Source organism: Eutrema salsugineum, unplaced genomic scaffold, assembly GCF_000478725.1.
Source record: "Eutrema salsugineum unplaced genomic scaffold, Eutsalg1_0 scaffold_3, whole genome shotgun sequence".
In the NCBI taxonomy this organism is placed as follows: domain Eukaryota; kingdom Viridiplantae; phylum Streptophyta; class Magnoliopsida; order Brassicales; family Brassicaceae; genus Eutrema; species Eutrema salsugineum.
The window spans coordinates 4,568,383-4,587,238 of record NW_006256756.1 but is presented as its reverse complement, the minus strand read 5'-3'; the positions used below and the strand labels follow the sequence as shown (position 1 = coordinate 4,587,238).

General features: G+C 32.7%; 2 protein-coding genes and 2 pseudogenes across 2 annotated transcripts; 2 read left to right on the top strand and 2 right to left on the bottom strand.

Annotated features, from left to right (window-relative positions):
* Positions 1-3,528: 3,528 nt before the first annotated feature.
* Positions 3,529-5,885, bottom strand: LOC18014590 (cell division cycle 20.1, cofactor of APC complex). The gene is made up of 5 exons (XM_006396851.2): positions 5,574-5,885; positions 5,061-5,342; positions 4,703-4,972; positions 4,044-4,625; positions 3,529-3,933 (listed from the first exon to the last, which is right to left on the bottom strand). Exons 1-5 carry the CDS (start codon positions 5,655-5,657, stop codon positions 3,790-3,792), a joined length of 1,362 nt encoding a protein of 453 aa, XP_006396914.1. The 5' UTR covers positions 5,658-5,885; the 3' UTR covers positions 3,529-3,789.
* A 1,521-nt stretch (positions 5,886-7,406) lies between these two features.
* Positions 7,407-8,645, top strand: LOC18014588 (annotated as a pseudogene).
* A 40-nt stretch (positions 8,646-8,685) lies between these two features.
* On the bottom strand, positions 8,686-9,340 carry LOC18014713 (histone H3.2). Its single transcript, XM_006396848.2, has one exon. It carries the CDS (start codon positions 9,278-9,280, stop codon positions 8,870-8,872), a length of 411 nt encoding a protein of 136 aa, XP_006396911.1. The 5' UTR covers positions 9,281-9,340; the 3' UTR covers positions 8,686-8,869.
* A 660-nt stretch (positions 9,341-10,000) lies between these two features.
* On the top strand, positions 10,001-11,345 carry LOC18014712 (annotated as a pseudogene).
* The last annotated feature ends 7,511 nt before the right edge of the window (positions 11,346-18,856 follow it).

Below are 18,856 nucleotides of genomic sequence, written 5' to 3'. Positions count from 1 at the left end.
CTTGTTTAATCGTTACAACTCAATTATCATGAAAAAGGTATTGATATATGTTATTAAGTATTACTCAACCCGACTGTTTTCAATTCTTCACTTGATTATCTTTGGACGTTTTGAAAGGAACAAAGTGAGTTGAGATCTTATAGCTCCTCTAGTGTCTTCTAGAAAGTCAAGCTTCTCAGCAATGTCTCTTTGATTAACCATGCTTGAAATTTGAGATTCTGTAAACTTACGGCTTCTCAATTACTTTACTAGATTTATCATATATATCTCGAGATATAATATTTATTATTTACTAGATTTTGGATCTCCATAATGTGTGATCAAATTTTTTATTGAAATATTATTTTTTGTGTATTATTAATTATATATATATATATTATATAAAAAATTATTACGGCGTATATGTGGGATATGTTTGGCCTCTTATAGATAGAACCTGATGATAATAGTGGCGGATCCATGATTTTTTCAAAGGGTGTCAGTTTATCAACTAAAAAATTTAAAAAATATTTAAATAGTAAATGCTGAGATTCGAATCTTAGGTTAGGGAGTTCACTAGGCAATATTTACCAATTATGCTATCATGTTTCTTCATTTTCTATGTACAAAAACAGTTATATCAAAATTTAAGGAGTGTCAGATGATACGCTATCTTTCTTAGTGGATCCGTTACTGGATGATAGTCTAATGTAGAACATAGCCGTGGAGCCTACACCGGTGATGACCACGCTTTGCAGGATCTTATTCACAATCTGGAATATGCGCTTCACATGCTCCAGACGTGATCTAGAATATATCTGGAACATATATTTCAAATAATGGGTAAGATCCTGCAAAAATAGAATATATTGATTTTGTAAAAAATTTATTATGATTATACCTATCAATTAAATTTGAACGCAGACAAAAACTCAATGACATCGTTATCTCTCACCAAAAATCAAACTTAATCGCTATCTAATTGAACAAAAATTTCTCAATACTCAATAATTATTCAAGACCTACGAAAAGAGTAAGTGTATAATTTTGGCCATCTCTTTACTCATATCTAATTTTCTGCTTGTATATTCACGTACTCTTTTCATAGTATATCTTGTTAGTTTCATTTACTTGTATCTAGGCCTTGAATATAACGCAGCACAACATTGAAACGGTCACAAATATCCTAGCCGTCTTACTCTTGTTCAACTTGTTTAATCGTTAAAACTCAATAATCATGAAAAAAGTATTCATATATATATATTATTAGTATATGGAGATGAAATAAGCTTCTGAAAGTTATGTTCCTTTTGTTCAATGGTAAATCAGCAATAGTACCTTATCACAGTTGTGACATAATTAATTTCGAGAGATGGATTAGGTAAGTACGAGAAGAGTGTCCAGTTTTGAGTATATTATCTGCCAATTATAAGATCTTTCTTTATCATACCAGTTACATTCTCTGGTTTATTTCTATGTTGCGTATTGTACTGAGTTTGTACTTAATAAAATGATATGGCTTGCAAGTTGCATGATATGTCGCAATATTAATCTATTATTTCACATTGAATATGTTGTTCATGTTTACGCTTGAACTAAGTTGCTTGAGTCTTTGAAAAATTTTGAAAGGTTGAAAAAAATATTTTGAAAGAAAAGTTAAACCTTTCAAAAAAAAAAGTTCATACATAGAATATTTATTATTTACTAGATTTTGGATCTTCATAATATGTGATCAAATATTTTATTAAGATATTATTTTATGTGTATTGTTAACTGTAATCATATATATATATATATATATATAATTATAACGGTGTATCTGTGGATATGTTTGACATCTTATATATATAGAAACCCATGATCGTGAAATATAGAACATAGCTGTGAAACCTACACCGGTGATGAACATACTTTGTGGAATCTTATACATGATCTAGAACATGCGTGCGTTCTACAGACGTGAGCTAGAACACATGTTCCAGTTCCAGATGATAGGTAAGATATATAAAAACAGAACATATTGATTTAATAAACAAATTGATTTAATAAAAAAATTATTATGATAACACCTATCAATCAAATGTGAACGCAGGCAAAAGCTTAACTCAATGATATCGTTATCTCTCACCTAAAACCAAATATAATCCCTACCTACTTCAATAAAAAATATCTCAATAGTCTCTATAATCACATATACTTACAAGGGTTATTGAACCCAGAAGACTGCAAAACACAATAATTATCAACCTATATAACTGGAGATTCAAATGTGTATTCACATTGTTTTGTTTTTTTTTGAACCTAGTGTGCACATTGTTGTCTAGCTTTGTTTCATTTCTCTATCTTATGGCGTATGTAAACACAAAACTTATCTAAAAATAAAATTTTATACATAAAAGTATTTCTAGAAAAACGTAAGAAAATGAAAAAAAAAAAACTAAACAAACTAAATAGAACACCCACAACTTCACAAATCTTCTTGTAGAACATTTTAGGGCTGGAGAGAACGCACTTCCATCGCTGATGGTGAGACATTGATGATGGATAATGATGACGGGTGGTAGTGATCACATTTCCGTCGCTGATGAACATGACCATCAGGAAAATGATGTGGATTTGGAGGAGGATTTAATTTGGGAGATGGGAAGATGAGAGATATGAAGGAGATGACGATCCTCTTCCACCACCACCATGCAAATGGGAGCGAGAGGAAAAGGAAGATGGAAAATGGGAGAGTAAAGATGTGAGAATGGGTAAGAAGAGTAATTATAAAAAGTAAGTGAAGAAAATCGTCGCCTTGAAATACTCTCATTAAAAAAAAAAAAAAACTCTTTCTGAGCTTTACTTAAAGAGTTTCATGAATATTTAGACACGTTGTTTCTTCCTTTTAATTATGAACATGTTTAGAATATCATTTGTATCCTTTTCTTTATTTATTTTTTATTTTTTTTAGAGTTTTCCGTATTTTCATTTAGAATCTTATGAAAATGTTTATAATATTCGTTGTTAATGTTTAAAACAAAATCCAAACTCAATGATTAACTAGCTACTTAAGGACGTAAGACACGAGTTTATAGATGTAGAAAGTAATTGAATTAACCCCTGTTCTAATAATCCTATTTATTAAGTCATGGATTCCCCTTTTGAATTATCCCTGAATCTCTTCTATAAACTACTCGCTCTTGATCAGAGATGACAAGCTACTGATAACCATCTAGTTGAATTGAAGTTTGGGAGGCTAACTTGAACTCAGGGTTTGGGAGCGTTTGAATTGGGGTGAACTCCAATTCTTCTTCTAATCTCTGTTTATGTCTATTCACTTTGTTTTATTTGCTTTGAATTGATTGGACCATAGTCATAATTGAGAGTACTCTTGCATGGTATTAAAAAAAATCAAGTGGTAGTGACTAGTGAGTTACTGGTTATTATTTGTTGAGGAATTGGGATTAATTTCCCTCAAACTAAGAATCATCTGACTACTCTAATTTGGTTAGACAAATACCAGTTATAAAAGAAGAAAAAAGAATCAGTTATGTTTTAGAAGCCTTAGCAATTTTTGTTATTATACTGAAACGAAACGTTTTGGTGCTTCTTCCCAGTTTATTCTTCACTGGAGTCGCCATTTCAGCATTTCTGATTCTCAAAAAGAAAACCCTAAATCCTTGCTTTTTCTCGGCTCTTTCTCTCTACCACATGTACAATGCGCACTTTACTTGTCAATACAGTTCATGAAGAATGAATCTGAAAAGATTAGAAAATAGTTTACACAGTTTAACAACAATGGCTTTCCTTGTTGTACTCTACACAGTTTCAACGAATACGATTCACATGAGAAAATGGCTCATGGGCTGCTTTTGGAGCAGGTTTTTTGGTGGTCTCCGGTACTCCAAAAACATTCCAGAACCTCAGAGTCTCGTCTCCTGCTGCTGAAGCTACGGTACAACCATCTGGACTCTGTAAGAAACACAACAAACAAACAGAGTTTTTAGAACTAAAGACCTCAAAAAACTCAAACCACTTTCAACATCTAAAGAAATTGATTTAAGTTTTTTTTCTATCTTCACCTGTGCCATATATAGAACTCTTGATGTATGACCAGTGAGCTCAGCCATTTTCACCATGGATGGGTACTTCCAAAGTGTGAGCTGATTCTGTGTAAAACCATGTGAGCTAAGTAACTCTCTTTCATTCTTGCTCCATAACAGAGAACACACTTGGGAGCCAGTGTCTACTGAATTCAAGCAAGCCCCTGTGTGAGAGTTCCAGAACTTAATCGTCCTGTCTCCTCCACCGCCACCGGTTGCAAGCAAATTCGCTTGGAAAGGGCACCAGGCAAGGGCTTTAACTGCAGATGTATGTTCTTCAAGCCTGTGCAGCCATTGCGTGGTCGTGTTCGAGGACGCGACAGAACGATCCCATATGTGTACCACATTATCGTTGCCACCACTTGCTAGCTGCTGACCAGAACCTGACCACTTCAGACCACAAACCTCTTGAGTGTGGCCCCTGTAAGTCTCCACAACATGTGATCTGATCCGTACATCGTTGTTGATGATCAGCCCATCCATTCCTCCGGTCGTCAGGATATGATTGTTCCATGCCAATGATCCAACTCTTGACCCGTGGCCACCCTTCAATGTCCTCAGCTGCATCAACACCTCAGGTTAAGGGTTACGACATGATAACAAACAGAAGAGAGAGAGTGATTTTTGTAGTTAGTTACTTGACGGTTGGATGCAGAATCCCAAAGCTGGACTTCAGAGTTGTTGAGTCCGATTGCAACATGACGACCATCAGGTGCCCAGTTGATACTCGTTACAGGTCCTTTCTCTTCATCAATGGTAACAAGCTCAGATGTGGAACCAGTGGAAGCATCCCAGAGATAAACAGTGTGGCCCAACGCTATGGCTAAGACATTAGCACAGCCCCAGTCAAGCACGTTGAGGTAGAAGTCATCCACAATGTCAGGTGCATCCAAGGTTCTCTCAGAAGTCTATTATTACAACAACAACACAAGTTTAAAAACAACACAACTCCAAAGCAACAACAAGTAAGGTAATAATAAAACACATAACATATACCTGAGGAATGTATCTGCGAGGCTTTAGGGATTTAGGTTGTTGGTGAAGTGAAGCAGAGTTGTCGCTGGGGAGAAATTGGACTGGAGCTTGAGGTTTGTTCCTGAAGGCGAGGATCCTCGTGTGATTCAGATTCATCGTCTCAGCAAGTTGCTTCCTGTAGGCCTCTCTTGATGGTGAGATTACCTCTGCTGCTTCTTGATCTTTACCTTTTCTTCCTTCGGTGAGTGCGTAGTGAGCATAGTCGAAATCCATGGCCGATCTGTTTGGTATGAATCTGTCCAGCTGGTGAAACACAAAAGCAAACCAGTACAATTTCATTCAATATCGCTGAATCTTACATATATATCTCACCAACACAAATTGTCTGCAAGAAACAATCAATGAATTTTCTTAGACTAAACCAATACAACCAACAATCCTAATTCCTAATCGAAACCCCTAATTGAAACCCTAATAAGTAATCGCAGAAGAATGGTATCGATGTTAAATGAAACAATTGAAGAGAAAACTCACATTTTCCTTGGAATTTTTCCTGGGAAGAAAGTGTTCTTGAAGTGGAAACCGAGCCTGCGCTTTCAAGTGCGATGATGTGTTCATACCTGAAACCACAAAGAAAAAATATCCGAAAACAAAAAGAAACAGAAAGCACGAAAGTGATAATATAGGAAACGGATTAGAAGATCTGAAATTCTCTGAGCAATTAAACGAAATTTAGAACAAAGACGTAATCAAATCAAGCCTAAGGAGAAGTAAGCGTTGGCAAATTCGAGCAGAGAGCGCGAAGAGTTGTTCGTCGTTGAGAGCAGAGGATTATATTGATGGAGAGAGGTGTGAAATTTTGGGTTAAATTATATGAAATTGAAGCGGTGGTGGCAATTTAATAAGGTTTTGTTGACTGACCCTAATTTTGTAACGTCGGTAACGGCTATATTTTGTAAGAGTGCCGTTGATGCTTTCCCTTATTTATATGAAATCTTGACCGTAAAATACCGAAATGATCCAACGGCGCTAAAATTTGTTCTTTAAAAAAAAAAAAAAAAAGGTTTCATCTGAAATTAATTACCTTTCTCTCTTGCAAAAGGACCATCTGTTGATTTCAGTAGATTGTTGAGTGCTATATTGCTAAGATGAAGAAGTTTGATGTTGTCATCTCTCTCGGTGAGAAGATGCAAAAGTTGAGAAATCGACATGATCTCTATACTTAAACAGTATTTTCATAAACTATTTCTGCCGCTTCTCTTAGCTCCTTTATGCTTTAGCTATTCTTGGCAAGATGATGAGACTTGAGTATGATCCTAGCATTGTCACGCTTAACTTGCTTCTCAATGGTTTCTGTCACGAGAATAGAGTTTCAGATGCAGTATCTCTGGTTGATCAAATGGTGGAAATGGGATATAAACCTGATACCTTCACATTCAACACTCTAATCCATGGACTTTTTTTCTCCACAACAAAGTCTCAGAAGCACTGGCTTTAGTTAACAGAATGGTACGATCACTTACAGTACATTGATCAATGGACTTTGCATGCAAGATCTTCTAGAGGAGGCCAATGAGATGTTTGAGTTGATGACTAGCAAGGGTTGTCTCCCAAACGTAGTGACTTATAATGCTTTGATAAATGGATTCTGCAAGCATAAAAGGGTAGTATCAAAGAGGATTTGTTGGCAAAACATTCACTTACACCACTCTTATCCAAGGTTTTTTTCAAATTGGAGATTGCGATAATGTCCTAGAATTTTTCAAACAGATGCTTTCTAGTGGTGTTCCTCATGATATTATAACATACGAAATTTTGTTAGATGGACTTTGTGATAATGGGAAGCTAGAGAAAGCATTGGTCATATTCCAGTATATGCAAAAAGAGTGGGATGGATCTTGATATTACTTCACATACTATCATCATACAAGGATGTTTTTGTAGCCGTGTCATTGCTTGGTTAAAGACCTCAGATTATATACCTTCATTAACCAAAAACAAAACCGATCATAATAGGGGACACTTATTAACTTGACTTGTTACATTTCTGATTACGCGTAAATATCTACATAAACTTTGTTTACTGAAGTCTAGTCGTGTTTTGATACATTTTCCCGTCAAGACAACAAAGTAGAAAGGAAAATGACTTTCCAACATACAAAGATATCCCTTTAAATGGCGTTATCACTTCCACGAAATTTCCACACACTTTTAAAAACCGTTTTAAAAAAGAGAAATTCTCTATCCGAGTCTTGTAGATGGTGGTTGATTCGTGTTATGTCCACCTTTCTATTTTATTTTTATTTTTATTTTTATTTTTCTTGCTGATTAACGGGCCATATTATTTCTTCCCCGGAAAAACACGCGCCTTTGGAATTTTTGGGTCATGATGACTTTGTGTAGATTCTAATGCAATTTCATCGATCGTCCTATATGTTCTCGCTCTCATTCTTCAACAGCAGAAATTTGGAATTGTGTCCGAAACCCATTTTCCCCTGTTCCTTGCTCTGTTTTCTACAAGTTGTCTCTGAAAGTAGTGTCCCCTGTTCTTGCTCTGTTTCTCCGAAAATGACGTTAAATCACAGAAAGATGCTCGTTCCATATCTACCGGGAAAAGATTTCAACTTGACGATCTTCATCCCTTGCTTCCAGACTTATCCTCCTCCGCCACCGCCGCTGCAGAAAGATCTCTTTCTCGTATTGATCTGCATAAGCGGCTCCGTCTTACTCCTACTATTTCTCGTTGTCTTCCTCTACCTCTACATTACGCAATCACGGCGGCGGAGCTCAGCCGCTGCAGTGGCTCCGGGTGAAAGCAGCCGAAGAGAAGACGAGAACGAAGCCGGAGAAAGAGATTTGTCCGGCTACCATCACGTCGACTCGATCACAGTCTTTGGATTCATAAAGGGAGAAGGGATAATCGACGGCACAGAATGCTCCGTCTGCTTGAACGAATTCGAAGAAGACGAGTCGCTTGGACTGTTACCAAAGTGTAGTGTAGTCATGCCTTTCACATAAACTGCATCGACACTTGGTTGCTCTCACACAAGAACTGTCCTTTATGTCGTGCCCCTGTTCTCGTTGAGCCTCGTCATCTAGAAACAGAGACGAATCATCAATCAGAGTCTGGATCGAGCAACGGCCCCAATGGACAAATGCTAACGTTCTTCCAAGGGTACAAAGTGATTCGGCAAGCCATTGTGGCTCGGGAAGCTTGGAGGAAGTTCATCACTTAAAAACTGGGGATAGTGATGCTATTGCAACACTGCAAAAGAGACGAATCATCATCAATCAGAGTCTGGATCGAGCAACGACCCCAATGGAGAACAAGAGAGCTCAAGATCTAGAAATGCTAACGTTCTTCCAAGGGTACAAAGTGATTCGGCAAGCCATTGTGGCTCGGGAAGCTTGGAAACAGTAAGGAGATCGTTTTCAATAGGAGGAAGCTCATCACTTAAAAACTGGGGATAGTGATGCTATTGCAACACTGCAAAGTTGTTCTCATCATCAAGAAGATCAAGGAACCAAGACCCGGTTCTCCCAAACCGAAGGCTATCTGTGTCTGGTTAGTCGGGTTCAATGGTGACTACAACTAAGCTAATGTAATGTTATGTCTAGTGTGTTATGTTATATACAATATCTGAAATAAACGGAATGTTGAGTGATATAACGCGTAGAGACTCAAACAAATCAAGTACATTTCGTCGAACACCTTAAGGACTATCTTACCAAAGGCATAAACCCAGAACAAAAAAAGCTCTACACTTTCAGGAACCCATTAGCTAAACGCAAATAAAAAACCCCTGAAATAGATTGCCCATGAAGAGTCTTCAAGCTCTTTCACCTCTGATCCTTCTAGCGAGCTGGATATCCTTAGGCATGATGGTGACCCTCTTAGCGTGAATCGCACAAAGGTTCGTGTCTTCAAACAAACCTACGAGGTAAGCCTCGGCCGCCTCTTGTAAAGCAGCGACGGCGCTGCTCTGGAACCTCAGATCCGTCTTGAAATCCTGAGCGATCTCACGGACCAGACGCTGAAAGGGAAGCTTACGGATCAAGAGCTCGGTGCTCTTCTGGTACTTCCTGATCTCTCTTAAAGCCACGGTTCCTGGACGGAATCTGTGCGGCTTCTTGACTCCACCGGTGGCCGGAGCAGATTTCCTCGCCGCCTTCGTCGCGAGCTGCTTCCTTGGGGCTTTGCCTCCGGTGGATTTCCTAGCGGTTTGCTTGGTTCGAGCCATCACGAATAATCTAAATTTGATCGAATTTTCTTCTTGTTGGTGAAGAATAGAGCAGAAGATAGGGTTGATTTTATGGGAAGAGAAAAAATTGTTTTGGAGGGAAAGTTATTCTCTTGTCCGTTGGATTAAAATTACTATCGACGGCTGAGAGAGTTTCAGGATTACAATCCGTGTGATTCCTTATCAACCAATTAACACACTTCTTGCACCTATCCCTGTGATGTATTATCAACCAATCAAAATTATCCTTTCCAAAAGAAATTCATGTTTTTAGCGCCATTAACGATTCCAATTGTAGAAAATCAGAACGAAATTATTTCAAATAGATAAGTACAAACTTTTACTTGGCGTTACAAATTCGAGAAGATATTTACTCATTAATTAATAGATATTTAATCTTTAGTTGATATGAAATTCACAAATAACCCAATCATCAGAAGCCCAACCATACTTCGTGTTTGAAATTTCCTTATAAATAAATTTATCTGATTCCTAATTCTAATAGGTAAAGTTAACAAAAAGAGATGTTTCAGATTTTCTTATAAATAAAGTTCCATCTTCTTCTACGTAACAAGTTTGACTGTTTGAGTCTCTAATATACCAAAACTAGGGCTTTCTCCTTGTGAAGTTAATCTAAAATTTGTTCTCGAGAATTTTTTTTTTTTAAAGATGCTCTTAAAAGCGGAAATTTGTCTGACAAAAGATGAAGTTGACAAAGACAGGATCAGTGCGTTGCCTGACGATTTGCTTGTGCAGATACTGTCTCAAGTCCCAACAAAACAAGCAGTGACCACCATGCTTTTGTCTAAACGATGGCGTTTTATCTGGTCGATGGTCCCTAAACTCGTCTACTCAGAAAACTACGAAGTCGAGAAGAGTGTTTGGGACTTCCTCGACAAGTCATTGCAACTGAACAAGGCACTTACACTTGAAAGTCTGAGGATCGAACTCGGTCCATATTGTCCTAAACATGCAGATGTCGGAAAGTGTGTCTCAAACGCGGTTAATCGCTGCGTTCGAGAGCTAAATCTACAGCTTAATACGTTCTCTCGACCGCATATCCTACCAGCTTGCCTTTACACCAGCAAAACTCTTGTGAAATTGACTTTAACGAACAAGATTCTCGTCGATGTTCCTTCCTCGGTATGCCTCCCGTCGCTTGAATCGATGAACCTTACTTTTGTGGTGTATAAAGACGAAGATTCTCTTGTTAGACTTTTATCGAGTTGCCTGGTTCTCAAAGATTTGTTTGTGGTCCGAGATAAGCATGACAATGTGGCAAGGTTCACTGTGAAAGTGTCTTCTTTAGAGAGGTTAACATATATGGATTATGATGCAGGAGTTTCTGGTAGGTCTTTGGTTATGGACTCACCTGGGTTGCGTTACGTTAAAATTGTTGGTTCTTTAAGAGAAAGCTTCTCGATTCATAATATGCCTCGACTTGAGGTAGCGTTTGTGAATGTTGAGACGAATTACAAGTTTATGAGATCTTTTTCCTCAGTCATGTTTCTTGATTTGGTCTCGACCCAAGTAAGTGTTTTTGATTACCCTTTTCTCTCTTTCTTTATTTTTCTGATCGTATGTGATCTCTTTGATTGGTGTTATAGTACTTAATGTTTGTGTTCTGTTTTATTCAATTTCAGGTTGCGTTTTGTAGCGGCATTAACTTCTCTCGGCTTATAGAGTTGAAGCTGTCTCCGAATTGCTTTGATTATTATTGGTTGGAGTCACTTATGTTTTTGCTTCATAACTCTCCTAACCTAAAAGTTCTTATGATCAACTCTGTAAGCATATCGCATATCTCTCTCTATCTTTCTCGCTCAAACAAGTAAAGCAAAATGTGTTTCTAACTATTTATTTCCTTGTTGCTTTCTCAGGAGACCTCTGGGAATCTCTCAGTTTCGTGGAAGCAACCAAGTTCTGTACCTATATGCTTGTTTAATCTTGAGATCTTTGAGTGGAAGGCATATGGAGGAAGAAGAGAAGAGAAAGAATTCTTGGCGTACATACTCGCAAACTCAATATTTTTAAAGACGGTGGGAATCTCCCGGAGTTCTTTCTATAACTACAAGCCCGGCGAGAACAGCCTTGACAAGGAACAGAGTATGATGGAGGAGTTGGAATCTTTGTATAGGGTTTCAGCATCATCTCAGCTTCTGTTTTCTACTCAATTGCGATGGAGAATGAGCAGGAAGACGGGGAATCATGTTGATGAGATATGATCTTTTTTTTTAGCGTCTATTAGATTAATGTTTGGTCTCGAGACTCGAATAGTCTTGATTGCTAAAAACATGGTTCCTCGTCTTTGCACTTGGTTCCAAGTGAAGAAGTCAGAAGATATATGTTTTGAATCATCATTAGCTTAAATTTAAGGAATGTGTTGTGTGAAATTCGGATTTTATAATCCTTAATATAATCATATCCTTATTGTTTTTTCAAGGACTTGAAAAAAGTTATGGCAACATTTGGGTTAGTATTAGAAGGTTTGCTATAGAGTCAGCAATACTAACCACCCAATGTTCTCGGCTCCAAAATCCTTTTTCTACCATATCAATATAATTCTGATAGAAATTTTGACAAGAATAGAGAGATAAATCTCATCTTTTTGTTATCGCTATCAAAGAACAAGTAGCAGAGATTGATTATCATGAGTGTTCTCCACTTCTCTGCTACAAACCAGATACCAAATCTATGCTGAATTAGCACACAACCTCTCGTGATCACCTAATGATCAGTACCTAATACTAGTTTCAGTTGTGAGACATGGAATGCCAAGTGGGTTTTTGCCTCTGGAGGCAATTTTATACAATAGTCGATGGTTCCATGCACAATCTCAAATGGTCCCAACTTATGATAAACCCATTGTGAAGTCGAATTTTGACTATAAAGACGTAGATTGGGAAACACTTCAATTGCCGACCTGTGAACTCAACATTTTTATATAGGACTTGTATTATATACTAGATTTTGCGCCCATACTACGCGTGGATATTTTGCTGATAAAAATTATATGCAATCAATTCTATTTATTAAGATACAAATTTTATATATTAGTGTTAATATATTAAAATTAATATTGTGTTCTAATAATTTTTATGTAATTATCAGGTTTTAACGGTTTTGTTTTGAATCTATATACAATATGTTATATCTCAAAAATGTATTATTTGGTCAAAGACTTATAAACTAATATACCTAATCGAACTAAAAATTTTACAAATTAATCAAATGCTACTTTTTAAACATAGTATTGACATGATGATATATCATAAACTCACTTCTTTAAATCATGAAGATAATTTCTTTTCATATTTTCACTTTTATTTCAATTATATATGTGTTCTTTAAAAATAATAAAAAATAATAAATTTTAAAATTTAATCTTTTTTTTTCTCTTGTTTAACCAATATAAATTTTCATTTTGATATATTAATTTAAAATAAAAACTAATAAATATAATATTTTCTTTGTGATTAATAACAATTTTAAATTTGAAACCAAAATGAATATAAAATGGATAAAATCACATAAAATTTGAGAATTGAATATATTTTTGTCAATTGGTTGTGTAAACTTTTAAATAATTTTTCAATGATTATAAGTTATCTCTTCTAATAAGAATGAAATTCTTTTTCACCATGTTCATTTTTATTCTTGTTATATCTGATTTTCAATGAATACATCATATTTATTTATTTTAATGATTTTTATATGATTATATTCAATTTCATCATATTCATTCTTACTTCTTCTAATTATAATTAAATAGACAAAACTGGTACAATTTAATACATATAAATTTAGAAAAATGAAATAACAAATTAAACAACTCAAAACTAAGAACTTCTACATTAATCTATTTCAATTCCAAGTTGAATATACAAAATCTAATTTTTTCTATCGTTTTCGCATAATATATTACATGAGATTATGTAGGAATATGTTTTGTATTTGTGAAAAATATTTAAATAAATATAAATTATAATTATTAGTTATAAAAACATTTACGTGAAAAGTCTTAAAATCAAGTAACTTAAACTTCTATAAGTAGCATAAATTTTTTTATAGATAAGAAATTAAATTTTTAACTTAAACAATGATAATGAAGATTTTAATAACATTTGTTTTTTTTGTTCTTAATAGAGATTTTTTTTTAATTGTTTCTTAACTATAATATTAGAATTAGGAAACTTTTTTAAATTTAAAATTTTGATATATACGAATAAAATTAAATTTTTAAACGCTAATATGGATGCCTTGAAAATAATATAGCTTTAACTGTTATTAATAATAGAATAAATTTTATTTAATAATTTTTCCTATATTGTTTTGTATTAACAATGTAATTTTATAATTTAAAAACTTTTTTAATTTTAGTTAATAATGTGCACTAATAAAATTGACCTTTTAAATCTTATGTGAATGTCTTTAAAGGTATATAGCTTCAACTTTTATTTTTTTATAAATATATTTTTCGTTAACAATATAATTCTAAAATTTAAAAAAATTTCATAATTTTAAATATTGATGTGGACCAATAGAATTAAACTTTTAAATAATATGTAGACATTCTTAGAGGCATATAAATTTAACTTTTATTAGTAGTAGATTTAGAAATCAAAGCTAGAAGATCCCAAACGAGGCCCGTTGCGGCAAGTGATTTTGGTCTCTACTCCTTGTTTTGAGGCTTACCAAATATATTCAGATGCTGCTTGGTCAGCTAATTGTTACCTTTGTGGTTCATGTTGGATTGTTAAAACTACATCAGATGCCATGTTATTTCAAAAATCTTCCTTGGATACCTCAGTCTCCTTCGTCTTAATGACGGAAACCTCTTTCTCTATTTACAGTGCTTCGTTTTTCAAAAGTGTCGAATATCAATCAATTGACATGTTTCTCGGATTTCTTGAAATTTATCATTTTTCTCAAATTTAGTAGCCAAGCTTCGGAGATTTTACGGTCATTTTATATATATTATAACAGTTTATAGTGGCTTTATTTATATCTCTTTTCATTGTATTCTTTGTTATATAGATAATAGATAAACATATAATTTAGTTAAATTGATTCTTTTACGTTGTAATGACTCATTATTTAGTGAAACTTAACTCTATTTTTTTATGTTTTTTATTTAAAATGGTAGCAGACACAGAAAAAAAACTTAAAATTTACTATAGTTATGTTACAAAAATTTGGATGCTAATAGAAGAGTCTCTAAATATGTGTGTATACATCTAATTTAAATTTAAAATTTCCTATTTTAATATTATTTATTTTAGGTTTTTATTATTAATATAAATTATATATATAATTTTTTATTTTAATAATTTTAATAAAATAGTAGAATTTGAAAACTATTTAATTTTCAATGTTGAAGTGGATCAATAAAAAATTTATATAGGATTTCTATATTCAACAATGATATTAAAATTTGTAAATTATTTTAATTTCCTTATTCAGCAAAATATTAAAATTTGTAAAATTTCTTTAATTTTGAATTTTGATGTGGATCAATAAAATTGCCCTTTTTAAATCCTATATGGACACCCTTAAAAATATTTAGTTTTAATTTTTATTAGTATTAGATTTTGCGTTCATGCTACATGTGGGTGTTTTGTTTATAAAAATTATATGCAATCAATTGTATTTATTAAGATATAAATTATATATATTACTGTTTTAATAATATATTAAAAATATTATAGTATTAATTTAATAATTTTTATGTAAATTGTGAGGTTTTAAAGGTTTTGTTTTGAATCTATATACAGTATATAATATTTCAAAAACGTATTATTTGATCAAACACTTATAAGTTAATATACCCAAACCAACTAATTTTTTACATATTAATTAAATGCTACCTTTTAAACATAGTATTGGCATGATGATAAAATATTATACATTCACCTCTTTAAATCATGAAGATAATTTGTTTTCATCATTTTTACCTTTATTCCAAGTATATATATGTTTTTAAAAAACAATAAAAAATAATAATAACCAAATTAATAAATAAAATATTTGTTTTGAGATTAATAACTTTATATTTGAAACCAAAACAATAGTTAAATATAAAAACAACGATTGTTATGTAACTTATAATCTTATAATTTATAATTTTTACACTTTTTAAATTTTAGTTATTGATGTGGACTAATAAAATCGACTTTTTAAATCTTATGTGGATGTCTTTAGAGGCATATAGCTTCAAATTTTATTTTTCTATAAAAATATTTTTTTGTTAACAATATAATTTTTAAAATTTAGAAATTTTCTTAATTTTAAATATTAATATGGACTAATAGAGTTGAACTTTTAAATCTTACTAGTTTTGCGTCCATGCTACGCGTGGATATTTTGTTGATAATAATTATATGCAATCAATTATATTTATTAAAATTTAAAATTTTATATATTAGTGTTTTAATAATATATTAAAAATATTATGATGTTAATCTAATAATTTTTATGTAAATTGTGAGGCTTTAACGTTTTTGTTTTGAATCTATATACAATATGTCATATTTCAAAAATACATCATTTGGTCAAACACTTATAAGTTAATATACTGACACCAACTATTTTTTTTATAAATTAATCAAATACTACTTTTTAAACATAGTATTGACATGATAATAAAATATTATACATTCATTTCTTTAAATCAAACTTTTATTTCAATTATATAAGTGTTCTTTAAAAACAATATAAACAATAAATTTGAAACTAAAACAGTAGTTAAATTTTTTTTCTTCTCTTTTTTAACCAATAAAAATTTTTATTTTTATATATTAATTTTTAAAAAACTATAATTAAAATGTTTGCTTTGAGATTTATAACAAGTTTAAATTTAAAACCAAAACAATAGTTGAATATGAAATGAAGAAAATAATTTAAATTTTTTTTATACTTAATATTTGCAAATATATATAAAATATAAAATTGCATAACCGAATACAAATAATAAAACAAAGAAAATATGTTTATGTAAAGGCAAACCATTGGTAAAAAAGATAAGATAACCTGAATTATGTTATCTTATGCAATTTTCTTATATTATGTTAATGTTATAATAACATAACTCGAAACAACATGCTGTTTTCATTAGAGCTGTCAAAATAGGATGTTTATATCCATTTTGACCCGTCCAATACTGACCATTTCGATTAAGAACAAATAATGACCATGATCATTAAAGATCATGTCCATTAAAGACCATGCCCATTAAAGACCATGTCCAAATGGGCAGTCCATGGCTGGTCATACACTTAACATATTTTTTGGTTTTGTTTTTTTCTTTGTTCTATAGACAATTATTCACAAATACCAAATCCAAAAGATTAGAGAACAATGTCTGATTAGAACAAACATAAATACCAAATCCAAAAGTTTAGAGAACAAAATGTAGAGAATAAACATAAACACAAAAGTCTAGAGAACAAAGTTTTCAAAGTTTCATAAAATCCAAAAACACAACTGTTTTAAACGTCTTCATCTCCTTCATGGTCTTCTTCACCTTCCTTGTCTTCCTCCATAAACTCAAACTGATCACCTAAGCACAACAAAATAACAAAAAACTTATTATTCTTTTGAAATTTGATTCCAATTGAATTCAAAGATGACAAAAGAACACAAGTAAAAAAACTTACTAATCTCTTTAAATCCGCGTAACCAATTTCAATGAAAACTTTTCACAAATCTAAAACTCTGCGTTTTAGCTTCTGTCTGTTTTCTTAACAGACTTTCATAACGCCACATCATCGATATGGGCCTGGGCCATTTGGCAGGTAACTTCGTAGGTGGGAAATTTGACTTGCATTTTTGGGAGCTCATGGGTTATCTTGTAAAAAAATAAAGGTGCTTGATTTATTTGCATTTAACCCATAATAATATAAAATTTTGTTATATTATGTTATTTTTGTTTTTGGTTGTATTTTTTTTAAGCATTCGACTTAAATTTGGTTGCTAATTTTTATTTTAAAGTTTGATTTAGTTTAACCATTTCTTTATTTTATCTTCATTGAATTATTTTATTACTCACTAATATATTTTTTTACTTATTTTATATAGTAAATTTATATTTTTCTGCGTTGAGAAACATAAGTCAATAAAGACAAAATATAAGTTGATGAAGATAAAATAAGTCGACGAAGACAAAATATAAGTCGACGAAGATAAAATAAGTCAACAAAGACAAAATATAAATCAAAGATAATAAAATAAGTCAACAAAGACAAAATATAAGTCGACGACAAAGATAAAATGAATCGACAAAGATAAAATAAGTTAACGAAGACAAAATATAAGTCGATGAAGATAATATAAGTCAACAAAGACAAAATATGTCAACAATGATAAAATAAGTCCACGAAAAAAAATAAAACAATGATTAAAAAAATCAACTTTTTAAATAAAAGTTATTCTGCCAAAAACAAGATTTCCATTTTCATGCAAATCATTTTGGGTTGTGTGATGTTAGAGTTGCATAAGACCATGATATGAAGTGGATCCTTTGGTATTCTATGTGACCAAGTTTAGAGGTATAGTCAAAAGTTTTTTGATCTGGATATGGGGGTATAATCGGTTGAGATGAGATAGAAAGACGTGATATGAAAGTAAGATACAGTCAGACTTTTAATGAGAGATAACCTGAAACATTCCTTTAAGAGATTATTTATTTTCTCATCTCATCCTTTATTCTAGCATCTCCCTCGTGGGTCCCTCACCTTTTAATGAACTTGGAAATCTCCAATTTGTCCTTGTAATTTTGGCAGAAGGAAATTATAAGAGAAAATTGAAAAATCAGCCAATCATAAATAAGCAGAGATAAACCAATCAAGAGCGGCGAAACAAAAATTCGTCCAATGAGATATAAGCATGAGTAGCCAATCAGAAGAGAGCTTCTCAAATTTTACCCAATCAGGAGCGTGTCGGCATTTTTTAGCCAATCAGAACAGGCTTTGTCTTCTTGTTGGGGACCGGGTTGAAAGAGAAACCATTTTTGACCAGCTCGCTCACCTCACCCCAGCGATCGCTAGAGAACGAATTCTCAGAACTTGAATCCTTCTTGACATTTTGTTGCACTCATCCCTAATTGAAGCTTAATCGAGGTAATTGACATTTCGTTGGATATTCTTTTTCATTTCGTTATTGGAAAGTCGTTGCCCTAGAACCACGAGTGGGATTAAATTCGATTATTGAATAGGCAATGGTATAATATGGAAATTTTAATTGGTTGCTAATCGACTGGGTATGTATTGGATTGGGGTTTTAGATGCTGTAATTGGTTCCTAATCGACTGGGTATGTATTAGATTAGAGTTTCTCCACGAGTTGACAATTAGATCTAATTAAATGAGAGAGATAGAGTAACAATTGGTATTACCTGTGTATTTCTGGAAACAATTGGAAACATTTTTTATGCGGTTGAGTATGGTCTATGTGTTATTTTTTCAGGTGATAATGATAACGAACCTATTTTTTTAGTACATGGGATATTATTCAACTTCGGAGGATAAATGGATTTCAGCCCCAGCGTCCATGTATGGTATAATGTTTCAGAGTCATACATTAT